At 41.1% G+C, this 27250-nt stretch overlaps 1 protein-coding gene across 1 annotated transcript; it reads right to left on the reverse strand.

Moving 5' to 3' along the window:
- Window positions 1–278: 278 nt before the first annotated feature.
- Window positions 279–18911, reverse strand: paxip1 (PAX interacting (with transcription-activation domain) protein 1). Its single transcript, XM_071530859.1, has 23 exons — window positions 18730–18911; window positions 16129–16263; window positions 15290–15333; window positions 14859–14922; window positions 14189–14299; window positions 12712–12787; window positions 11279–11827; window positions 10048–10163; window positions 8909–9824; window positions 8667–8761; window positions 8020–8115; window positions 7399–7536; window positions 6577–6698; window positions 6155–6339; window positions 5827–5870; window positions 5271–5338; window positions 5003–5105; window positions 3871–4039; window positions 3560–3660; window positions 3129–3263; window positions 2301–2376; window positions 1920–1984; window positions 279–630 (listed from the first exon to the last, which is right to left on the reverse strand). Exons 1-23 carry the CDS (start codon window positions 18808–18810, stop codon window positions 619–621), a joined length of 3501 nt encoding a protein of 1166 aa, XP_071386960.1. The 5' UTR covers window positions 18811–18911; the 3' UTR covers window positions 279–618.
- Window positions 18912–27250: the final 8339 nt, after the last annotated feature.

Raw genomic sequence — 27250 nt, forward strand, 5'->3', positions numbered from 1 at the left:
ATTATTGATTCCCACAACTTTTAGTACACGCTCGATTCATTTTTTTTAGAGCTTGTTAAAACAGCAGTGCATGTTTCTGACTCCGGGCTTTGTGAAGCCATTATTTCATAGGCAGAAGATAATTACTTGAAGAAAAAATAATACATCTTTGGTGGTGCTTCTGGTTGACTGGAGTGGAAAACATACCGCATTGAGTGGTTTTTTTTTTTACACGACGACATATCAAACAAAAGCCGTTTTCACAAACAAATTTCAAATTTTTATTCCAAAAGCAGCCTGTATTAGCTAGAGCCTTTACACATTCTATTTTAAAGTGAAACAACAGGAGAAAAAAAAAAAAGGAGGTTAAAATCATTCCATAATTTAAACATTCATTTCACAAAAATAACATTGATTTATTTATTCTCAAACATGTAACAAAAAGCTACAAAAATGACTGGAGTATCTATGCACAGGGTACAAAAGAAAACATTTAGAAAAATGAATGTGGGCGCTGTACAGTGGAAAGTGAATCTTTTGTAGTCTTCATGGTGGACAGGATCTCAGTAGCTGACAACCCCCCCCCCCCCCCTTCTTCTTCTTCTTCCTCTTCTTCTTCGCCTCTTTGTTGGTTCATCATCAGGTAAATTTATATGTGAGATAGTCAAGGAAACTGGCTTTGGCAGAATATCACACATCACTATGAAACCAAACCCCTTCATTTTATCACTGAAATGTCCTTAATTTCTCATTACATAAACATTAATTATCCATTAAATATAACAGCTTTAATAAAGTAAGGTTAGTGTCATGGGTTTATAAGGGATTTATTCATGGGTTGATTCAGAGACACTAGAAATTAAGGGATTTTTTATGCATTTTGCGCAGGTTTACAGGTTATTAATGGAAAAGTTCCTCTCCCTGAATTTTACATTAAATTAGAAAGTAAGCAGTCAAAATGAAGGGGTGTTCAAGGTGTTTTCCTCCATTAATAACTCCCTTAACTCATTTTAAAGGGATTTTGCATGAATTAAGGGGTGAATTTGTGTAAATGAACGAAAATGTACGGTTATTTTAAGGGATCACTGGTTCATAGAGTATCACAAAAGCATCGCAAAAAAGTGAACTTCTCACAACTTGTGCCTTAGTGTGTTTTGATCCATCAAACACTAATCACTCATCTGGTTCTTCATCTACCTTCCCTGTAACTGTAGCTGCATGAAGCCTTTTGATGCGTGACAGCAGTAAGACAACCATAGCTGCAAACAAAGATTATGTTATTACAATATAAAGTAGATTTTTTTTAACTAAGTTCTGCTTATTGCCCTGCTTAGACAACTATAAAAAGGGTTAGGGAAACTATAAGGTCTTTAATTGAAATGTAGCCTACTTGGTGGCTATTTTTGAGGAATAACTGAATTTATTTAATTAAATAAACGCCTAATATAGGCCTAATGAACGAGCAATGCAATGACGCAAGATCATATCATATCCTAATTAATAAAAGACTATCATGTCATTTGGAAATATGGAGCAGCTTTAAGGCCAATTTGTCTGTGCCATGTGTTTCTCTATAAGCCTATGGAATTACCCATTTCTCCAATTTAAAGGCAAGTGCTTCTCTTAAAGGGAATGTGACTGAAAATCCGCAAAAACATACTAAATGTCAGAAACCTGGCAACCCAGTGAGCAGGTGCAAGACGGCGGTAATTTAAATATTCTCTGCTGCGCTGCCCACAAGTCAGAATATGAGTATCTTGTCTATATTCATTATTCATGGTTGCAGAAAACAGCAAAAATAAGAGGAGGTAGCAGGAAATGCGGGAATATGCATCATAAACAAATGAGTTTTATTTTCCTCAAAAGAAAAAAAACAAAAAAACACCCTGAAAGTGTCAGAAAAAACACATTCCTGATGATTTGCTGATGAAGTGTAAAGGATATGACTCATAATCCAACTTCTGGGTAAGAATTCCTGTTAGTATGAACTCTGCGTTGTGTACATCTGGATGGAGGAGAGAGATCAGAGCCTTAGAAAACATCATCCACACACGTCTTCATAGAATATCATAAGCTCTTATGTACAGGTGTTTTATATGTGCAATGTTGATCTACTGGTGTCCATTAACCCAGAGGAACCCAGCGGGAATGAGGTTTTTCATAGTCGTTCAAGTGTAAAATGAATTCAATATCTGTAAAATCTTTCAGAAATGTCTAGGAAACTGCTTTCTGAAAGTTTAGAATAATCAAAATGGATGTTGCTAACTGAAATAAGTGTGTGTGTGTGTGTGTGTGTGTGAGAGAGAGATGGCATGCCTTACCAATGTTCTTGAGGAAGTATTCTCTACAGAGGTGCAGGTCATTGTCACAGGAAATCAGGATAATCTCTGGGAGGTTCTGCAACAAAAAAACAACGTTCATTTAGTTGTTATTGTTTAGTAAATAAAAGCACTACTTTAAATAAGATTGGTAGTAGTTTAACCCTTGGTTCAGTATTTAATGTGCCACCATACTTATGCTAAATTGTTAGCATTTACAATAATAATAATGATAATCAGGTGTGACAAAGTCAACTTGGCTCGAGTCCCAAGTCAGTCTCAAGTCTTGAGGCACAAGTCTCAAGTCTAAATGTAGAACAGCAAGTCAAGTCAAGAGTCCAGTATCAATTTAATATTTAAAGAAAACTAAATATCTAGGACTTTTCAATGCAATATGGTTTTAATAGGATAAAAACTCGGTAAGAGCATCATGAGTTTGATTTCTATAATCAGTTTCAACTTCAATAAATTCAATCATTCCATACAAATTCAGAAAACAGAATTTCCATTCAGTCGTCTGCTGGAACAAATCTCATCACTTTCAATCTAAGTCATTTACACAAACACAAGATCTCAAGTCAAGACTTTAGAAACCCTTTCAAGTCATCAGAGTACAAGTCAGAGTCAAGTCCCAAGTCACCAGAACCCAAGTCAAGTCAAGTCTCAAGTCTTCTCTTCATGCATCAAGTCAAGTCTCAAGCTGTTAAAAGTGTGACTTCAGTCTGACTCAAGTCCCCACCTCTGATAATGATATCTAATATGGCAATATGAAGACAATAAATATATATAAGCTTTTACTTTCATATAAGAAAGTGTAGTAATTCTCTTGACCTTGTTCTGTTTATGCTCCATGATCTTCCTGTAGGAGGGCTGTTTGGGCAGCAGCTTCCCTCCGGCGCTCTCCAGGATGGACTTCATGGTGCTGAGGCTGGGGCAGATCCCCGGGGTGAGGTAGAAATACTTCCCCTGTACGCCCGGCCAGCATTGGGCACCGGGTGGGAGAGAGGGGAGACGGGAAAAGTGAAAAACAGGGAATTAGAGAAGGAGAGAGAGAGAGAGAAAAGAATGGACGGGCAGCGAAAGTGATCACATCTCAATCACACTACAACCAGAATAAAACACCTTCCTAGAGATACAAATAGAAATTCTACCTAGAGATACTACCTGAATAGAGATTCTATGCAGAGATACTACCAAAACAGAAGGTTTACCTAGACGTACTATTTGAAGAGAGTGTTTCCTTGTGTGGAAAACGCACTGACCTTGAAGAGCGGTGCACTGTGCGCTCTCTTTAGCGACTCCTCCAGACTGAAACCGAACAACACCTCGGCCTCCGCGTCCCTCAGCATGTGGGTCTGCTCATCTGGAATGAACACACACACACACACACACACACACACATTAGGGTGAAGACTGGGGCTGTAGATTATATTGGTGGACGAGTGTTCTAATGAAAATTGGAATCATCATTTGGATTCATCGTTTCGAGTTTTTCTTTTGGAGTTTCAACCCTACCTCTTAGCGATACTCTTCCTCATCTCACACACACACACACACACACACACACTCTTACCCACAAACTTCTGGCTCCTCCAGCTCTCGTCCAGCCAGTCCGGGGTGACGATGTGCTTGACCACGGACATGGCGGTCAGGAACTTGACGGTGCGGGTCACCTTGCCGGCCACCAGGTGGGTGATCTTCTGGCTGTTGTCGGCCACCTCGCCGCCCAAAGCGTGGAGCCTCTGGGAGGGGCATGATGGAGGGAGGCAGGGAGGGAGGGAGGGATGGAGAAAGACGGCGTGAGTGTAGCTCGTTAGGTAAATGATGGTAAATGATGGTACTGTTTGGGAAACTGTTGATATCATTTTAGAAACGATTAAACAGCTTTGTTAATGAACATACATTCCAAACTGATAGGTGATGTGAAGGCCGCTACCAATACAGATATGAATGAAAAAACAACAAAACAAAACTAAACAAGAGGCACTTAAAATGCCTAATGTCCCACCATAACCACCATTACATACATGATATATTAAACATAAACAGTTGTGCTAAGAAGGTCCTTCATTAAGCTAATTAATGCAATAATTAGCAAATATTTCAGTCAACGTACTTGTCTTCACATAACACATGGGTCGTACTGTGAATTCTGTATCTTAAACAATTAAAGAGTTATACTAGCTTCGAGAAAATCTGATTTTCCTCATTAATATGCAAATTTATGCAGCAAGGTGCTGCAAAATCTAATTAGATCATCTACTCTATAGGAGGAAGCTGTGGTGTATGAAGTTTCTTCCACCTGCCACCACGACGACATCATATCCTGCCTACCATGCAATTTAGGAACTGGTGCTTTAATGCAGTGGTTCTCAACGTGGGGTCCGGGGACCACTGGGGGTCCTTGAGGGCATTCCAGGGGGTCCCCAGCAAACTGACGAATTGTTAAACTTCATTATTTTGTCATTTTAGAATAACTATTTTGATCATAGTTTCACTGTTATCTCTCTACCTACAGTACAGATAGTCATGGAATTCTATACAAAATCATATCTGATAATAAAAAATATTCTCAGATTTGGGTCAGAGAGACAAAATCTCATCAAATGGGGGTCTGTGACCCTAATGTGGACTAAATTAGGGGTCCTTGATATGAAAAAGGTTGAAAACAACTACTTTAATGAGTGAGAAGGCATGGACTTTACCTTTGTGTACTGCTGCACTTGTGTGGGCTCAAAGCCTGTAAAGATGACGTGAGGAGTGGACTCTGGTGGAAGCTTCTTATTGGGGGACTGGATCTCCTCAAGCCTGGACACACACACACACACCAGAGAATCAGAGTTAGAACAATTTTGGCGCTTTTACACAAATTGGAATGATTTCACCCATTTCTGATGGATTTCTTCTGAACCGTTTCAAAAAGCAAGTCATCAAAATGTTTCCGCAGCATGTATCCAGAGCCGACTTACTGACCTTGCCTTCTTGTTGGGAGGCTGGTTGTTGGAGTCAGTAAGCTTCTGCTTCTGGAGCAGCTGGAGGCTCTAAATAGCATAAATAGGGATAGACATCATTAGATCGATAAGTATCACTTTTTTACCAACACCGTTTGAGAATGCAAAATGTACACTGCCCGTCAAAAGTTTGGACACACCACATTTTTCTTCATTTTAGAATAACAGTAAAGACGTCAAAACTATGAAATAACACAAATGGAATTATGCAGCGGCCAGAAAAGTGTTAAATCAAAACTATCTTATATTTTAGATTCTTTAAAGTAGCCGCCCTTTGCCTTGGCTTTGGAAAGAAATTCATACATAGGGTCAACTTCACTGTTTATATTTGTCGAAGAAACACATTTCAAGAAGAGACTTTAGATCAAAATGGCTTTAAGATCGTGAAAAACATAGTACATTCAATCAGGTGGGTCCAAACTTTTGACTGGCAGTGCATGTACTCAGATAAGTTGGTTGATTGACAATTAATGACAAAGTGTGGTGGAAAGCATGAGGCAGAGTCTTGGCCAACTCACCGCCAACGCTTCAGGAGCTACTTTGACAGGCGTTCGCCAAGCAGCTGAAAAGAAACAGAGAAAACTGAATAACCGAGGTCAGGACAGTCACACTAACACACATGCACACACACCAAGGCATCACAATTAATTGGACAGTGATATATTGATGTTTAAAAATGCTACGCGCAGCACTATTAACTAATATCAAACTTAAAACCCTCTCATACTCCTTTGATTGTCCTATAGATGTTTTTCAGTTTCATCTAATCTAATGAGAATATCGATTCAGTCGCTGCTGCACCCATTCACACAGACACACACACACACACACGCTCAGTGTACATACCCAGCAGGTTGTGTACTAGCAGTGGGTTAGGCACCAGTGGTTCAGGGTGGTTGTAGTTGGAGTATCGGCTGTGCTGAATCTGTCTCAGGGCTTCGAAGTTTCCCAGCAGGATGTCGCACAGCCACTGGGCGTTCACACAGGGGATCTTCCACTCCTTGGCCTTCTCGTACTTCAGACCGCTGGGTCTGGAGGGAAGGCAACGAGACCGCTGGGTTACCCCCACGGCACCTGGACCCTGCACAGTTCATTCTGCAAAGCCCACTTTTCAAACTCAAAAAGGAACTTCACCTGTAAGCTTTGACACATTTCACATATTCAAATCAGCATATGATGTCCTCTGGCCCTCTTTTAAACCAGGAAAAAAAAAAAAACATGGCATCCACCCCTCACCACCATCCATCCCTCCATCCCGGGCCTCTTACTCTTTGCAGATGAGGACGGTGTTGCTGCGACAGAGGTATCCAGTGTATCTGGCGCCAGCCAGGTAGGCCATCAGCTTCAGGTCGTCCCTGTCGGTGTCCACAAAGCCCGTCACCGATATGATCTGAGAGGGAAGAGAGAGAGGGAAAAAATTTTAAAAATGTTTTTCTCTACACGTTTGCCCTCAGTCGGAACACTGCTGTGTTGAAACAAAGAGGGAAAGGACAGAGTGGAATAGTGCTGAAAGATACAATCAATCAATTTTTCTTCTTAACTTTGAGCATATTCACCTGTGTTCTTAAAGAGTTTGACTTGAAAATGAAAAAAAAGCTTCATGGAACTTTCTTAAGCCTTCAAAGTAGAAATATAGCTGTGTACGTAAACAAATTCATGTTTTAGCTCAGTTTCCATCATTTTTATGCGAGTTACGAAACCTTTCCCTCAATATTGCAAAGTTTTTAACGCACTTTAAGCAGATTTGTTTTTGGTCTACAAAGACATTAAGCAATAAAAAGATGACAACTCATTTGGCATGATTGGTCAGACGAATGGTTAAGTTTCACTGCACAAGAATACTACAAATCAATACTAATCAATTCTTGAGGGATTTTTTTTTTTTACATTCAGGAGGCTGCTATATTCATACCCAATTTGCATTTTATTTGTTGCCACATTTCACAAGTTTGCGAAGAATTTGCTTGACAGTTGGATGGAAACAGCTATACACCGTCAGGCCTTTTCTCAAGAGCTCAGACAAATTTCAACATGAAAAAAAAAAAAGAAAGCCGACAGCGAGCGGCAGCGTTTGCGGGTGTTGGACCTACGTGCTGGGAGCAGGGTTTGGCTCCGGGCGGGAAGGCGAAGGGCAGGTGTAGCGTCCGATGAGGAGGGACCATCCTCTTCTTCTTCAGTATGGTGTTGAGCCAGTGGGCCGTGACGCAGCGCTTGCCCTCTCTGAGCGCCTGGCGGGGGGAAAATATACCGCAGTGAACAACACGGAAATATCACACAACTACTGCACGGTATCTGCAGGCTTCAGGGAGCCAAATTTAACACAGTTTAAGAGCTTTTTCATGCTCCCTGGAATTGGATTTAAGACCAATTTAACAACCAAAATAAGGAAAAACAGAAAGCTGGCAAAAATGGACTATTTCCAATTGAACACAGCTGTCTGCACGTCTCCATGCACAAGTACGGCATTCTGTAGACCTTTGCCTTGATGAAAAGGCAAAAGGCTTTGGAAAGAAATTCATACATAGGATCGACTTCACTATTTATATTTGTCTAAGAAACACATTTCAAGCATTTAAGCAGAAGCCTTTAGATCAAAATGACTTTAAGGGAATGAAAAACACATTCAATCAGATGGGTCCAAACTTTTGATGGGCAGTGTATGTATACAAATGTGCAAATGTGCAGGAAAAACACACACATCTTCTTCTTACCTGGACATACATGCTGCTGACCTGACTCTCACAGAGCAAGTGTGTGCAGCGGGTGGTCAGGGAGGGGTCAACAGCACCGCCACAGGCTTGGATGACCTGGGGGGGGGGGGGGGGGGGGGGGAGGAAAAAAAAAAAATTAGACAAAACAAGTAAGCCTACATCACACAGGGGAAACAAGTTTTTCACGCTTGCACAAGTTTAGATTTTTTTTTTTTTTTTTACACTGAAAACTATCCTGAATCCCTATACCGTTACTGAAATATCTGATTTTTCATATACCAGTTCTGGCGAGTACTATGCAAAATGCATCACTTCTGTGCCCCAGAGGATATAGAAAGAACAAGAAACTAATTATATTGTAGGCGATTTGTTAGTCTCTACTCCCACCAAATATCCTTGGGTCTGTTTCCTCAACGCAGCAACTCAGTGAAATTACAGACTGATGTTCTATCTGCTGGCTAGCATCCACTCCATATGATATTCAGATTTGAAGGTCTAATAGTTCCCTTTGACTCACAGGCTGTACAATACCATCATTATTCTTATAATAATCAATGAGAACACAAGCTCCTAGTCATTTCGAACAGGAGATTCTGATTTTCCTGCTTTTCTGTGTTCCTGACCGCGTCCCTGAGTAACTGTCTTACCCTCTTCCATGTGGCGAGGAGTTGCTTGTCAGCCATCTGTTCTGGGTAGTCGGCGATAGCGAACACACAGCCCAGCAGGAAGCCGTCCTGTGGGACTGAAAAAAAAAAAAAAAAAAAAAAAACAAAACAAAAAAACAGAGAGAAGTAAGTTACAACAGGGGGATCAGCGGGTTTCAGAAAGCCACATTTAAGACTTTTTGATGCTACCTGGAATTCTGATACAACTTTTAAACTGGACTCACTTTCTTGGCCCGGCTCGTGGCCGAACAGCTGAGAGATCTGTGGAGGCTGCTGGAGCTGAGGCTGCAGGGACGTCTGCTGCTGCTGCTGCTGCTGCTGCTGCTGCTGCTGCATGGCCTGCTGGCTCTGATGCTGCAGAGCCTGCTGCTGCTGATTCTGCAGATGTTGCTGCTGCTGCATCTGCTGTATGTGTTGCTGCTGCATTTGCTGCTGCTGCTGCTGCTGAAGGAAATGTTGCTGCTGTTGCTGCAGGTGTTGCTGGTGTAACTGTTGTTGCTGCTGCTGCTGATTTTGCTGCTGCTGCTGCTGCTGCTGCTGTAGCATTTGCAGGCGCTGTTGCTGCTGGAATTGCTGGAGCTGTTGCTGCAGCGCCTGTTGCTGCTGCAGTTGCTGCAAGCCGGGCCGCAAGAGCTGCTGGGGGCGTAGCTGCTGCTGGGAGAATCCATGTTGCTGCTGCTGTTGTTGTTGCTGCTGCTGCTGCTGCTGTTGTGTAAACAACTGTTGTTGGTGCATTTGCTGCTGTTGTTGCAGGAACTGTTGCTGCTGTTGGGGCAACTGTGGGAACCCTTGTTGTGCAACCTGCGATTGTTGCTGTTGATGTTGTTGTTGTTGTTGTTGTTGTTGTTGTTGTTGTTGTTGATGATGTAGCTGCATCATCTGATGCTGCTGCTGGAGGTGCATCATGGGATGCTGCTGTTGCTGTGGCATCTGTTGGTGCTGCTGTTGCTGGGTAGCCTGGTGTGACTGTTGCTGCTGCTGTTGTAACAACTGTTGCTGCTGCTCGGCTGTAAGGGGCTGGCTGGGCAGTTTTGACTGGTTGAAGAGGAGAGGATTGTTACTGTTGGGGGTTGGAGCTTGGCTCTGATTGGTCTGCTGGTCCAATGGCTTTGTCTGATTGGTTGTCAGATTCTGGATGATCTGGGAGGTTGGAGAAAACAGAAAATTAAAATAAGAAACTAGAAAATAACGCCATGATATAACTTTAGCTTGGTGTCATCATAAGTCCACCCATCAACAATAATAACAATACGTTTGTATTGGACAACAAAATGCAGTGTTTCCCACAGGGAAACTCCATTGCAGCAGTTCCAGGGTTGTGAACCACTTCAGTAAGCCTTAGGCTACTAGTAGTATTTCTTACGTGTGCAACGTTGGCAGGCCGGTTGGCCGGCTGCATGTCGGAATTGTTGGTGATGTTCCGAAGGGTTCTAGCAGCCGGGCTCCACCCAGGGATGCCCTCTGGTCCCGATACACCTCCTAAAAAGCAGAAAGAGGAGGACAAGAAAGATTAGCTTCATTTAGCCTAGAAAATGACCTGAGACTAATGACAACCCTGGCATTTAACATGTGTTCTGAATGTTCTTACTGTATTCAGATAGAGCTAAAACACATAAAGATCCATGAATAAATGCACCCAAGATGTGCTTAATTTATGACCACCCAAACCAACCCCAGAGGTGATCAGAGACTACATTAATAACAAATTGTAAATGCAAAAGCATCTTCAATCCCCATATAAGTATGTAAACGGAAGTAAAGATTTGTATGCAGATTAAACTAGGAAGCACCTGCAAAGCAAAGAGATCCAGGCAGCTCAGATACCTCAAAACAAGGTAGGAGTACTGAACACAGCAATTTACCAAAACAGGATGTTTTGTTCTGATGAAACTACTAATAGTAAATGACATTAACTGCTTGCAACTACACTATAGTTGTTGCCCAAGACAACATCTACTTCATCTCTATAAATACTGTTCAATGTGAGTTAACAATGTGATGCAATTTATTACATTAACAGGTTCTATTATATTTTTGACCCATTTAGGGGACATTTGTATTTCATTTTCACAAGTTATCACATTCTCTGGCAGCTATTACATTATCAGCATTATCACATTACCATTATCTAGTACTACAAACTTTGCCCCAGAATCTGCACTCGTTTGTGGTCATCTCATTGAAAATCAAAGTATCTCCAAATGAAAGATGACAATCTACTTTTAGGAACTGAAACAACGTTTTCAGGACTTCCCTCTCTAAGGCTGGGCTGATCAGTTCTTTCCCACTTTGCACGCAACTACTTTTCTCCAAAAGATGCTCTATGTCAGGTTTCTCTTCTGCTTCTCCAGCTTCACTTTCGTTCTGGTCACACGGTGCGTGTTGTACATTCAAAGATAGCGACTGATCACATGTAACGGAGGCACTTGATATACCACACCGGGACTTTCAGGAGAATAATATAATATTATTCTCAAAAACTCGCCAAATTACACGATTATTCATCATGGAAACGTAAAATTGCAATACTGCAGCCCTCAGGTAGATGTAAATGAACATGAAGTCAAGCACATAGGCCTTCCAGACACACCGACCTTGCTGTGTGGTTGGACCCAGGGCGGCCGCACCGGAACGACCATCGGCTGGCACTCCCGGCCCTCCGCCGCCGGGCACCGGGGGCACGGTGGCGCACAGGTTGATCAGCCCGCTGCCCGAGGACGACACCGGGTCTTTGCCGCCGGCCGGCGCGCCCCGCCGCCTGGCCGTGCCGGGCGCGGCGGCGGCGGCGGCGGCGGCGGGCGGCGCGACGACCTCGGCCGGCGTCCAGTTGAGGTTCGGCCCCTCCTTCTCCGTGGAGGAGTCGTCGTCCGAGTCGTCGAACATGCGCTCGCTGCGGCGCTCGGGCTTGCGCGAGGAGGGCGGGGAGACGGAGTTCAGCCGCTTGGGTCCCGGGCGCCGGTGGGGGCTGGAGGGGGAGTCGTCGCCGGAGGAGGCGCCGCTGGACGGCCGGGAGCGCCGCGGGCTGTAGCTGCCGTCCGAACGGGAGCGCTGGTCGTAGAGCTCCTCTTCGCTCTCGTCCTCTTCCTCGGGCTCGATGTAGGTGAGGCGGGGGTGGTAGAGCGTCTCTTCCTTCTTGGTCTTATCTTTAAAAAGGTGAGAGGCGAAAAGTCGTGTTTCAGAGATGGAAAATCTGTGATCAACAAAGATGACGGGCCCAATTCAGACCTTGACTTGGGCGATGTTGGTGTAGTTCTTAATGGTAATGAGCAAACACACCAATTATTTTCTATACAGACAACACACCAACGTGCAATAACACACAATTAGGGGCAGATTCCATCATGTAGCTTTTCAAACGCCACTGATGCTATCCAGTGTGCTTAATGTGACCAGAAGGACACACAACCACAAATTCATAGGAAGAGAAAAAGACAACATTCCATAAACATTCAGTTGGTACGTGAAGTGGACGTGGCTATAGCAAGTGTTTTCATGCAATACGCAATGCAACTGGAGTGTCTTGTCAGTGAGTTGAGTACCAAGCAGTTTAAGAAACGCATCTTTTCACTAAAAAAAGTTTTTGCTATAAAAATACGTATTTTTTGAAAGCATTTCAGACTTTGTAAAGTATATTTTATGATTTTACTGAACTCATGTGCAGTGGTCAAGTTTCAATCTTTCTGCCCAATTGTCATAAAACAAAACAAATAAATGAATGAAATAAAAAAGGTGCACAGTATTTATAGGCAACGCCCTAGCAGAAAGACAAGGGAGAAAAGTCCATGTAATGTGATGTAATTTTCCACCATACTGATGGGAAGGACAAAGAATAAAGGATTTGAATGAACCTGTACACGAGTGAAGGCACGACCAAAATCCTCAAGTGAGCAAATCAAATAGTCTGAACTAAATCTGCAGGAGACCCACATTACTACGCAATCTGAATTTAGCCCAGTCTGAATAAATATGCCTCACAGAAGCACATGTATATTCATCTTTTATTAGATAAAATGCCACTTAAAATTACCTTTGACTGAGTCGGTGATCCAGTCTGGGGTGACGATCTTGATGCCAGGGTGTTTTAGGGCACACTCAAACTTGGCCTGGGGGGGGGGGGGGAAGACACAGCGTATATTTAAAAAGGTTAGGAATTTTTTCAAGACAACCAGCCTAAAAAGTGAAATGAAAAACATCATTCAATATGCAAAAAGTTGCTAAATAACTTTTAAAATACACTGAGCTATGACACTTTATCGATTTCACCTATTAAATCCACTTCAGTCTTGAAGGGCAGATACTGTACGGTTGAAGGCGAGGAGACAGACTCAAGAAGGATTTATAAGCCTTGAGATAACTGAGATATGGTAACAACTAGTAGATAATTTACATGATTTCTTCTAAATAGTCATTGTTGTATTCCTAACTAAAGTGATTATACATCAGCACGCGCGCTTGAATGATGTTTTGTTAGTGCTAAAATATTTATAATTCAGACAGACTTTGGCCTTGTAGGAGGCCGCTGCCTGACAGGCCTCGCTGAGGGAATAAAAGTAGAAGTAGAAAGAAAGCAACATCGTTTCCAGGTAAACATTTTTAATAATAACCGTGCTCAAAAACAGACTAGCCCTCGCCACCACTTTCACTGAATGAAAACGAGTTCAAAGTGAGGAGAGAGGGCTTCTTGGGAACGGTGTGTGAGCTGTCAGGCTATGTGTGTGTGTGTGTGTGTGTGTGTGTGTGTCTCTTTTCCTCCGCTGACTCGGCTAAGACTGTTCTCAACGCCTCTTATTCAGTGATTTTGTTGTTTTGGCTAATGGCTACACTGCAAAAGCAAAATGTTATTTTGAAAAAAAAAAAAAAAAAAAAACTCACATCGGTACTGACACATCCCATTGACGATGTCACACGGCATTGTACACTGGCACAACCCTAGTACCAACTCAGTTAGCATGATAACATAAGTAGAACCTCAAATGCCTAAAGGGCAAGTGCAGCAATCAGTGTGGTAAACAGAAAGTGTGGGTACAGAGCCTGGAAGATTATAATGGGCCCCGACAGTATTGTGGCCATGCTGTAGTGTCTTTTTTTGGAGTCACACAAGTTTAGCTTTGAATTAGGAAAACTTGCTTTGTTTTGTGTGTTCCCCCGAGACAAAGCCTGGAAAGCCCTCAAGTTAGACAAGCCCTTCACTCTGCATCCCTACAGGGGAATACTGACAGCCATAAAACACAGGAAGACTTTTCCTGCAATAACCATCATGAGGGCTGACTGCTGCACTCAGGCCATAAAGTAACCCAGACAACAGTAAGACCTCACCCAGTCAGCAGACTAACACCAACAGAGACAATGTGGATTAATTGCAGGTGAAGTACACTAGCTATAAATATGAAATCAGCGATGATGACAAACACAAATAAATTCATAAAAGAAATGCTTCTCAATAATATGCATAGAGATATAGGTAAAAATCCTTGGTCTTTGATACAATTAAGGCATCTACTTACCCCCTTTGGTTCCTTCACCACTAGGTGGGTGACCTTCTTATTGAGGTTAAGCTGACATTCCCCTCCATAGAAGGTTATGTAAGCCCACAAGGCGTTGAGATCATCTGGAAGCTGCACACGCGCACACACACACACACACACACACACACACACACAATACTGAGGTTAGATTTCTGGATTGGTCATCTGCATTCAAAGATCTCAGAACACACATCAGCAAAACGTAAAAAAAAAAAAAAAAACGTTTGTACTGTGGCCCTGATTTAAAATTCCATGACTTTCAATAACTAAAGCGCTTTCATGACTTAAAACTGTTCCTTCCTGGTTTGTTAATGTTGTTTTTCAGTCTGGTTTCTACTCCAGTTGGGCTGAAAACCATCTAACCATCTGCTGTGAATGTGTGAAACAAGTTGGAAAATACATTCTGGTATCTGGTTCCTGTGAAGTGACCCACTTGTAAAATTCCAGGATATTCCCTGACTTCCTCCATTAATTCCCTTACTTTCCCTGTCGGGAATGCACCTCTCTAAATTCCATGATATTTCAGAAACTCAATGACCAATGGTAACCCTGGAAAATGATACAATTATAGCTTTGTTGACAGTTTAGCTCTCTCTCTCTCTCTCTCTCTCACACACACATACACAATCACACACACACACAAACTTACCCTGGGAAGACAAGCTGTCACACCAAAGAATATCTGGCCTGACTCTGGGGAGAATCCAGTAACTCTGCAGGGTGACTGGTTATGGAAAAACATCACAACAACGAAACATAACTCTGCTCTCTTTACCCAATTTGGGTGACCTTTATAATTTTTTAACTGAATCAAAGATTTACATAATATTAACTTTATGGGTTAAGTAACTCTAGGGCCAATGAATCCCCTGCAAACCTGTTGTATAATTAAAAAAAAACAGAAAATTTACAAGTTCCTGACAATTTGTAGGTGCTTAGCAGAGGACAAAAAAAAAGCAGAAAAGCATTCACTGTTTGCTGTCATTAACACCCTTTAATGTAAGGGGTTTCTAACATAACATCAGTTTATATTAAACCATTTCAGTTGGAGGTAATTTGGGCTTCATGATGGAAGGATACGGTAACAGGTCTCCGCATCGGACCGACAGGACCACCCAAGACGGCTGCAAAAATGAAGAGGACAATGTGTTAAAGTTTGATATTCACTGTTCTTGTACATTGTGCTGCTATGAATTCATTTATGCTAAGTTATGTTTACTGTTTGACCAACGCTGAAAATATGCTGTTGGTCAAAATCAGACATATGGTCAGCAGCAAAGTACATCATTAATAAAATGAACGCAATTATTACTTCCCACCTCACGTGCATAACATTAGTCATTAGTAATTAGGCCTTGAGCCATTTGGAATCCCAGGCTAACTGAGGTTTTCAGAAAGCCGAATTTAATACATTTTAACACCTTATTAATGCTACCTGGAATTGAATTTAAGACCAATTTCAAATTGAATTTTGAAATTGGTTTGAATGAAAATTGCTATTTTTGATTGAACACAGTGAAACTACAAACGGGCAGAAAAAGAAAAAAGGAAATGAATTAAGGGACATGAAGTCTAGCTCTGTTTAGTAAAGCACATAAGATGCATATTGTACTATTAATCTAAGAGTGGATAAGCAGCACAAAGAAACCTGTCATTACATACTGATTTTGATCAGTGCTCAACAAGACTTTTTAGGGTCTTAAATGTAGATGATTTAAGACTTTAAGGACCTGTTGACACCCTGGATGCCAATTGAGAGTAGGGTTTCCCCCTATATTCATTCAGTACCAGCAGCACTCCACTTGAGGGAACAGGACCAGGAGCGGACCGGATTCCCAGAACTGAAGTTACCGACATCCCCCACCGAAAACCACTTTATGGAGAAGAAAGCAACCCCTGTCCTGTGGTATACCTCTTACCTTGACAACAGGCAGGTCAAAAACCTCCCGTGACTCGCCCACCTCGGGGTTGTCGCCGTCCTCTGCGATGATGTGAGTGGCCAGGGCATTATAGGAAACCTCCTTGCCTTTCCCCGCTTTCAGCAGCTGCACCACCTGGGATACCAGCAGAGGATCAGCATGGAATTCAACTACAGTCCAGATGAACTACATTGATGACAGTTACTTTGATTACAATGTGCTTTTTAGTCAAATGCCAGCGTCAAAGTTCTCTATAACATTCTTCACCACCTCTAAGAGTTGCTTTGATAGCGCTTTCTCTGAAATTTGGGAGATAAAAGACATCCAGAGAAAAAGCACCATAACACAGTAATGACACGAGGGACTACATAGTTCTCAGTAATAAAATTAAATAAATAAGTGATCAGATATTGGAAACAGCACGGCAATAACACTGGGCCTTAAGACGAGATTTAAAGACACAAAAAGGTTCAGCAGATCTATTACTGATGGGAAGACTGTTCCAGAGTCTAGGAGCCATTACAGCAAAGGCTTAATCGCAACTTGATTTTATCTACAACAGCCTAAAGTCCTTGGACAGAGACCCTAACGGGCATTGAAGGGTGACAAGGACTTAGCAAATCCATAATAAAAAAAATAGGCGCCAGTCTTGTATGTAATAAATAAATATTTAAAATGAATTCCAAGATTCGCTTGCAACCCTGCCAAGAGACCAGTAGCAGTACAATGTAGTATAAATGATGTGACATACATTTACTTGACATGCTAAATTTTCTCTACTAATGGGAAAGACCGATCAAATTCTGGTAAAAACACTCAGGTAGGTTTTAATGTGTTGCTCAGAGGTTTAACTGGAGCAACGATAACTCTTAAAACTGTAGATACATGTTTGAAGTTAAAGGAACAGGAGAAAGCTGAATTTATCTAGAGATAAGTATTATTCTTTCAAGTATTTTCCAGTATTTTGTTCAAACTGAGCTGAAGTTTTGGGACATCCAGTCATAAGCTACATATGTTACACATAATACATAAGCTACACAGTCATGTTATACAGCCATGAAATCAAAATTGTTTGCCGTAACAATAAGATACAGTTGAGTGTCATTGGCACAGCAATGAAAAGAGATGCTATGCCAATGAACAATATGACCAAGAAGCAGCAAATAAACAAAACTGGCCCAAGAAATGCGCCTTGAGGAACACCACAAGGTAATCAATGAGGCTGAAAAAAGCCACCAATGATTTTAATCACCAATGATTTTAAACCAATTTCTTTATTGGGCAAGTTTAAGTAAAATGAAAGCCAATCCATAAAAGTTCAAGAGATACCAATTTTACCACAACTCAAGCATCGTTTCAATACAGTTGTGATTGGGAAAACCTGAATCTGTATCGCGAGCCTGATCTGAATTTGCCATCCCTAGAAATCAGTGTAGTGCCTCAGCAAATCCAGATAAGCGCGAGAGACATCAACAAGAGAAACATGCAGGGTAATCTTAGATCTGACACCATCAACCTCAGGATTAAAATGGATAAAGTCTTTCCACAGAGGGAGGCGTAGAAACGCCAGTAAGAAGGGTTACAAGATGGTCAACTGCACTGGATACAAAACTGGAGTTATGCTGATTGGTATAAAATAAGAAAATGACTAGAATAGAATAGAACAGCAAATATGTGCTTGTGTGGGTTGGGGGAGGCTTGAGCTCAGTGTTCAACAAAATTTCACATTTCTGGTGCAATAGCTCTGTATGAACAGCTATCTAATCTACTCATTTCATTTGAGCAATTATCAAGGCGACTTTTGGATCACTTGACAACGATGTTGCATTTCAGTCAATGTTCAATTACATTTTAGCGGTTTAAGCGGCTATGCTGATTTTTGCAACACCTCTGCTTAATAGTCGATTTTGAAAACATGAAATAAAAACAAGCCCAGATAGAGGTGCGACTGGGAGTCACTATTTGGCAGGAAGTACAGCTCTGTGCCACAGGTCTCCAGTACCAGAGGCTGAAATAGCGGCAATACATGCGCAGTAGCGGGCGCCTAATTGAGCAAAGTGTAGATAGTCACAGGTTGATGCAGAATGACAGTGTTCCATGTACTCCTAGGCGTTTCACTGCACTACAGAACAGCGAAATACTAATGACTGGGTTGTTGGAGGTGTTAGTGCTGACAGAAAGCAAGATAATAAACGCTAGCTGGATAGCTTACTGAGCCCCTGACGGATAAACTGCAGTGCAGGCTATACGCTAACAGTTAGCCATCTGTCTTAACTGCGAAACTAACAGCTAATGCTAGCTGGCTGTATACAAAAAAGTGCAATGCTAAGTAGCATTCATACTAGATATTCACCGTAAGTCCACTTGTATCATAAAAGATATCTCGCAAATAACTTGACAACATAACGTCCAATGCAAATAACTGCCAGGACACCAGTTCACATCGCTAGCTAGGGAGCGAGCCCAATAATGTTTCCCATTTAGCACGTTAGCCAGTCGGCTAGTTAGCTTCTCCAGCAGCAACTTATTTACTTTGAATGATGCTAGCTAGCTAGTTAGCATGCTAGCCACCTAGCAAGAAGCTAACGTCCATAGCCTCACCTTTTGATCAATGTCCCCAACCACGTAGAATTTGACATCTTTGAAAAGTTCATCGGGGACCTTTGGTTCTTCGTCAGACATGATTGTCCATGAATGTTGCACGATTATATATTCAAAAAATCAGTCAAAAGCGCAAAAGAGTTAAGTATCTGTCTGCCTGCAGCTGGTTTGTACAGTCAACCGGAGAGCCGACTCTAGCGCCAAATCGCTGAGCGCGCCTTGGACTAGAGCATTATGAAATAAGTGGGGGTGTAATACTTTAATTTATGTATACTACTGTATTTTTTAACCCTCTTATGGCCCATATCGCTTAATTTGGTACATTACATTGTACGTTTTATCAAAATAATAAATCTTGAGGATTGACTCGTGCTTAAACGTATAAATACTTTTTCTGAGAGATATGCAATCCCCCTATGATGTGAAACCTAATGTTTGTATGAGGAAGAGTGTAGAAACGTGTAACCTAGATTATCACAAGCAGACACTGAGATGACGACGTATCATAATTTAATGTAATTTGTATAATACCATAAAGTTATACTAATACGAAATTTAACTCCAGTAAAACTATTGAATACTTAGTAAATCCTAGCTATTTAAGTGGACCTATCCAGATAAAAGTCATTTTTGAAGGTCAAAACTCTACTTAATCTGTTACAGTCAGAATGACATTCTACATGACATTCTTGTATTTCAGTGTTTGGGAGCATTCAATCTTAGTAGAGTAACACGTTAAATGGCAATGATTGCAGTTCAGATTATTTAGTTGCTCTTCAGCCCTGTTCACAGCCCATGTTTACTAAAAAAAGAAAAAAATCACTTTGAATTGCTAGAAATATAGTGAAATGGACTGTCCCACTCATCTGTTGATGGCACATTAAGTTAACAACATACTTATTGCTGGTGAATGAGAACGCAATGACTGCATGTAACATATAATATCTACACAGACTGTCATCCTCTTTTGGTGCAACATGGAAAAGTATCAAAAATGGTGAAAGTTAAATGACCTCAGAGCTTAGGATAATTTAGCGTCTCTCCATTGGCTTCCAATTGCTTTAACAATACATTTTAAGATTTTATTGATTACCTATAACAGTGGTTCTCAACGTGGGGTCCGGGGACCCCCAGGGGTCCTTGAGGGGGTTCCAGGGGGTCCGCAGCAAATTGATGAATTGTTAGACTTGTTGTTAGAATTTCATTTACAAGAAGTTAACACAGGTAGAGAATGTAGCAGAATGACTGCTTTGATCATAGTTTCTCTGTTATCTAATACAGATAGTCATGGAATTCTGGACAAAATCATATCTAACGATAAAAATATTCTCAGATTTGGGTTTGAGAGACAAAATTTCATCTAATGGGGGTCTGTGGCCCTAATGTGTATTAAATTAGGGGTCCTTGAAATGAAAAAGGTTGAGAATCACTGACCTATAAGGCAGTAAATGGTTTCTCTGAACTCTTAACCCCTTATGTAGGCCTACAGTGGCACACCCTCAGGTCTTTAGAACAAGCAGAACTAACAGAACTAACGCTAAATCTAGATTAACAACAAAAGGGGACCAGGCATTTGCTACTAGGGCACCTAAATTGTGGAATAACTTGCCATTAAAACTCCATACTTCCATATTCTTTTAAATGTAAACTACAAAAAAACATTTTAAACAAGCTATTGATTGATGTTTATTCTATTTCATTATTATTATTTTTTATTATTTTATTTTATATTATTTTATTTTTTATTTATTTTATCAGTTATTTTACATTGTTTCCTTGTCACGGTCTAAGCACTTTGTAACCATGTTAAGAAAATTGCTATAAATTATTGTTATAGACCAGACTGGACTATAGACTAGACTTTTCAGAGTCTAGACTTATATATAGACTCTGAAAAACTTAAAGACCAATGGAAATTGGCCTAACATTTGTTGGACAGGTAAGCAACCTATGATGCAGCTAACATTAGCCACACAAGCTAGGCCTACATAACATACGTTAACTCCAGTGTTTCCCCTATAATTCCCATATAAATGTAGCTCTTTGTCACCTCAATCATGACGGTGCGTCTTGGCAGAAATACACTTGATTTAAAAAAAATCTTGAGCATTTTCAGCAGCGGCGCCGCTACTGAATGACCATAGAAACACTATAGAAAACAATATAGGAAACACCACAGTAGGGGAAAAACTGGTAGCTCGCCACAGCTTTGCTGCACATAAATTAGCCTAATATCTGTCAAGCAATATGCTAGCAAACAACCTGTTGCTAGTAAGCGGCTAAAGGGTATTGAGTGTTGTTAGCGTTAGCTACAGCTTAAACTAGACTCCTGGGTTAGCCGATAGCATAGCATCACTAGCTACTAGCTACTGATTCCATCTTTTACTTGACTTGCTGTATAATATTTCTATTCTCTGGTATTTTCTAAACTTTACAACAGTTTGCAATGAGATAAGTTACCTCTTGACTTTACATTTCTAAACTGTGAAGATATTGGCTAGGTGGTTCACTTTCTTTCAGACCACCGTAGCTCACGGGGACAGGAGGGGTGAGAGGGGTTGGGGAGCTGGGGGCTTTGGCTGAGACCATACACTGTAAAAAAAAAATGCCATGTTGATATTTTTTGGAGCCGGAGCAGCCAGAGCAAGGCTAAGGGTCGTCCACAGAGCTGCAGCTCCGTCTGCCCGTAGTCGACGACCTGTTGATCACTGGACAGGCGACCTGTCAATCACTAGGAAAACAACCCCGTTTTATAACCGTTATATCCCGTTAATGACGCAATTATTTCAAAGAATCGCCACATGGACACATATTAGAAGAAGTGAGACCATACCCTCTTGTCGAAAAAATGTATTGACTTTATATTTTGAGTGAGAAGTTGGGCTGTGGTCCCATTGACTTGCATGGAGTTGGGCTGGGTTTGGAAGCCTTTTTGGAGCCAGCATCTAGTGGACGTTAGAGGAACTGCAGCTTTCAGCCACTTCCTTACTGGCTTCGAAATTCACCTGTGGTTTTGCCTGCTTGGCTGAGACTTGCGGAGGAGGACACACATTTGCTGATGTGTTGTTGTAGTGCCTATGGCTGCCATTAGATGTCACTAAAGAGTCCATATTGATGATTGCTCCTTTAAAACTACAGTATATCGGCACCAAGAACACCATCTGTTTACAGTATGCTCAACCACAACCACACTACTCATCATCATCATCATCATCATCATCTCACAGCTTAACGAAAAAATTAATTCTGTTCGTCCAAACTGTCTCCTGTTTTCTACACTCCGCTTTACCACTGAAGGACGTGTAATCCTGATTTTCTGAGGTGTCATTTCTCCCACAATTCATTCCTCCGGTCGTTAATCGGAATAATTACTTTATTCATTAGTAGGTGTCGAGCCAACTGTCAGACACACGCCCACACACACACACACACACACACACACACTGCACGGTGAATCATAGAGGCGTCAGCGCTAAAAGACCTTGACAAACCGAGATGCAGCCAATTCGGAGCAGTAATTGGATAAGCTTTTTTTTTTTTTTTTGACAGCTACATTAATGATGTGTAGACGGTCGCCTCTTGACCTCGTAGGCGCGGGATTTAGACGTAACTCTTCAGACGCACCTCCTGTCAGTCGGGGTCGTAGATCTTCTCCCCTTCGCCCCTTTTGCTCTTCCCTCCGCGTCAGACGGAGCCGCGGCCAATTAGGAGGCCCCGTGATTGGACCAGCCGGCTGACAGCTACATTAACGGCCGAGTGCTGATCACCTGATGAACCGTACACGCGCGCGTCAGATTTAGACGTCTCTCTCTCGACGACGTCTGACACGATGTACCACATTGATTAAGGAGCGTTTACCCCGGCGGTGTGTTTTTCTTTCCACAGGTGTAGGAGGAGCTGTGTCTTCATAAGAGGGTTTTATGACTTGGCACAGTGTCATCTGTCTGTTTCTATTCGTGAGATTATGCTGTAACAAATATATCGAGGACCCCTGATTTAGTCCACGTCAGAGAGCCACGGACCCCCATTTGATGAGATTTCGTCTCTCGGACCCAAATCTGAGAATATTTCTATTGTTAGATATGATTTTGTCCAGAATTCTATGACTATCTGTATTGCAGGTAGAGAGATAACAGAGAAACTATGATCAAAACTGTCATTCTTCTACATTCTCTAATTGTGTTCACTTCTTGTAAATGAAATAACGCTGAAGTTTAACAATTCATCAATTTGCTGGGGACCCCCTGGAACCCCCTCAAGGACCCCTGGTGGTCCCCGGAACCCACGTTGAGAACCACTGGTGTATAATATCCAATGTGCACGTGTCATATACCTTGCATTCCGTAGAGCGATCGCTTTCATGGATTGTTGAATTGGGAATGCAGGGTCAATAGGGTCTCAACTATGGATGGGACGATATGCTTATCTCACGATACTATTCTATATGCGATATGTGGTTCACGATTCGACACAACCATGATATGATGTAGCCTAATAAAAGTTCAGTGACAACAAAGTCTGACTGTGCAGAATTGTGTTTATTTCTGGGCCACAAATCTTTCTAGCGATGGCATTGTCTTGCTAGAATGTAAACAACAACTTCAAAATGTCATTACAAAGTGACAATAATATAATTTGGGTGGAGAGCTTGTGACATTATGATGGTCAAGCATCTCATTTGTGATTACTACAGCAGATTCGCAATTCATTTTTCTGCCTCACAATATGTATTGTCACATTTTTGTATTGTAGTATATTGAATCTCGATATATTGTCCTATCCCTAGTCTCAATTATTGCTGTCTTTTGAACAATGATTCCCAGAGCCAAAACACACATCCCTCCTCATGTTAACATGCAGCATCTCCATCCTGTGACAGGAGATATACATATACTGTATATATAATGTATGCATTACCATGCCTCCCGAGTGACTGGATTGCAATTAGGTGGTGCAAAAACACATCAAATCCAGGTGTAAATGCACAGAAGATACAGAGACGGTGGTCAGAGACGCATTTGGTCATATTTAACAACAAAGTGTATCTTCAGTTCACATATAGGAGCTATGAAAACAGAAATAAACATTAACGCATGGATCCAACCAAGAAACCCATGTAAAACAAACAGGCAGGCAGCTCAGATAGTAATGGATTGTCAGGATACTGGTGGATGGAGGACAAGCCAGACGAGGTGCTTACTGTCAATTTTTAAAGGATGTACTGTAAATAGGAAGTGACACGTGTGACAGTCTGAATTTTGGCGAGGGAACCAGAAATCACATTTTAGTGTCTATACCAGAGGCACATTTTAATGTCAAGTGTAAATATAATCCGGCTACATCAGATCTAGAGACAGCCTGGATAGGAAAGGTGGAAAGGTGCAAAGGCACACAGTCAAAAGCATATCCCATAATGTTGCTTTCCAAACACATTTATAGGACAAGACAACATTTCAGTTGGCAGGCCCACATATGCAATGGCAAATTATGATGAGAAGCTACCGTATTCACCTGTGCATGATAGTCTCTAAATCCAATTTTGGAGACTCAACCTGCAATCAAATGGAACATTTCTAGGCTATATATGTTACAAAAATCCAGAACTGCCTAAAAAATTTGGTTCTATTCAATGAATGTCTTCTTGTTGCCTGTTCAAACTTTGTGCACAGTCAACCTAAGCAAAACTGAATTAGTTTTCAGCAAAAAAACATGATGGGAAGATGCCAAGGTGTTGAATAAACCCATGTGCAGGTGAAGGCATTTCCAAATGAAATCCTCAGTGTGCAAATCAAATAGTTCCAGTCTGGATAGGAACAGCTCAAACATGCAGATGCAAATTTGCCAAAAGAAAAAATTTGATAGTGTTTTTTTAGTGGGGCTACAAACAGGGAGCGGCATACTGCAATACTGCGATAGATCAGGGCTTTAAAGGAGAGCAGTGGTGTCATTTAGAGTTATCGCTCATTTACTTCTGTCTACATCAACTTTTCTGCTGTCAAACAAAGACGGTCTAAATAAAAAGACATGGACGTGACAGTAGAGTTTTAGAAGTGACATGTTTTTGAGGGATTTTTTGTTCCTGGAGGACATTCCATTTCTTCCTGTGGGTGTCAGGTGATTGACAGGAAGCAGAGCGTACCGTAACGCAGCGCTGATATGAAAACACTCAACTTTGACCGAACCAATTGAAGGCTTCATGTTTCCTGCGATGGATTCTCTCGCTCTGTGGAAGTTGTTTTTCATACTGGACAAGAATGAATGGCAGCGAATGGCTTCTTCTGAAGGGAGGAAAACAAGCCTGATATCTCCAACTATACTGACTGTGTGCAGACACCAGAGTGGAACCATGGGGCCGGATTCACAAAACCCTCTTAAGAAAAGAAATCTTCTCAAGTGCCATTTTTTTCTTAGCTTTAGTCTTAAGAAAAAAATAGGGAAAAATGCTATTCTCAAAAACAGTTCTTATATATTTTCTTAACTTTCTTCTTATGTTTCTTCCTAAGAAAAAACTTAGGAATAAATGGTATTCTTGAAATGAAAGTTGTCAAATTTGTTCTTGATTTTTTTCTTAACTTTAAGACGGCCCTTCACCTGTCTTGAAACTCCTACAGTGAAAAGGTAAGCCTCTAATATCATATATTTAAACACATTTTAGACAAGTAGGTTATAGTTCAAAGTCTTCATAGGTTCCCCTACACCTAGCATTAAGATCAATATTTATTGTAAAGCTGCTCTAGTTGCCCTAAATAGGTTTTTACCCAATTGTTTTGTAGATGGAAGCACTTTGGGTTGCCTCCTAGCCTTGTCTCCTAGCCTCCTAGCCTTGTCTCCTAGCCTCAATGGCAGTAAGCCTAAAGTTTATTAACCAGAATTAATTCAGGCCCTATTTTGAGAAGTTCTTAAGTAGGAAAATTAAAGAAATTTGTAAGAAAAGAGACTGTTAACTAAGAAAATATTGAGGAATTGCAGTTAAGAGCCTTCTTAAGAACTTCCTAAAATTTCCTCTTATGTCATTTCTTAAGATCTATCTTAAGAACACATTGGTGAATCCGGACCCTGGACTGTTGGCACTGCCTAAAGAAAACTTCCTAACCCTGGTAAACAGGCCTCAATAAGTCCCCTAATTTCAATAATAATCAGATGCTGCTAGTAACCTCATACAAAGTCTTTGCATAAATGTGGAAATTAGTGATTTTCAAACTTTGTGGATTCAAATAGTGTGTACTAGTGTTATAGATCGGCAATACATACTGTTAGTGATTAATTGGGTGTCACATGTCCCCTTTAAACAAGCCACAAGAGGGTAGTGTTGATGGTACATTTGACACAGTGACCTGCAGTAGAGATCACACACCCCTGGTAGACAGAGTTGTGCACTCCAAAAATATTTTGGTGTATTTTGCAAGGTTTGCACATTGTATGTCAAATTCCCTTCTAAGTGGATTAAGTCATTATAATTTTAAGTGTTATCTTTTGTGAAATTGACTCATAACATTAAAATAAAGGCAACAAATGAATTTAAATGTATTTGTGCTCGTGATACCAATTAATTTCAAATGTGTTTATTTAGCCACATCTAAATGACACATTTCTATCAAGCTGAAATTATTCAATTATACACTGAAACATATTAAATGTATATTATCTATTTTGTTGTTTTTAATATTTTCTTGAATCTGTGTTTATTTGGATAAAATCAACGTAATACATTTCCTTAATACTTTACCTCAGTGGATCAGTGTTCGTTTTTGAGTGTATACAAAACCAGTGCTTGGCTGTGTCATCATTCTGCCTTTGACTGTCTGTCCGCTTGTTTGTCACACACACACACACACACACACACACACACACACACACACACACACACACACACACACACACAAGTAGTGAATTTCAGCTGAAGGGTGTCATTCCAAATTGCTATGAGTCTATTTTTGAAAAAAAAAAGAAAGAATTATAATACTGTTTAATATTACAAAAATAAAACATGTTGTCAAAGATGTTTTTATATTACAAGCAAAGACTTAAAGTGGCACTATGGGGCATTAATCTATGACCTCTATCGACCTCTATTGGTGACCAATGGAATTGCAACAACATGACAGCTCACAGTGGCTTCTAATTGACCTAATTGATAAAGTCACATTTTCACAATGTAGAGGAATATGTTAGCTAGAGTTGGTGCTATGATGGTGGGTCATTCGCTCATAGCACCGTCCTCCATCGTTGAGCAATTGAGAAAGCCACTAGAGTGTCACTTTGCAGGAGAACCAGCTGAAGACCAGAGCAGTCTGAATGAGGAGGTCATGGTTACCTGTGCAGCTCTAAAGTCACTCTGGCTGGCATGGCTGTGAATAGGGATAAGGGATTGGATGATTAAGAAATGAAGTACAGCTGTGTCACGGCTGCATCATGACACTTACATATGGGAAGACAGTTTGCATGTGTGAAATGTTCAAAAAAATGTGAAAACCTCCTAATACATGTTACAGTGTTAGCATGGAGCCTATACTATCACTCA

The sequence above is a fragment of the Centroberyx affinis genome, unplaced genomic scaffold (assembly GCF_046629955.1).
Source record: "Centroberyx affinis isolate AG114_WGS23_722 - 3 ecotype Tasmania unplaced genomic scaffold, CSIRO-AGI_Caff_v1 ptg001989l_1, whole genome shotgun sequence".
Taxonomy (NCBI): domain Eukaryota; kingdom Metazoa; phylum Chordata; class Actinopteri; order Beryciformes; family Berycidae; genus Centroberyx; species Centroberyx affinis.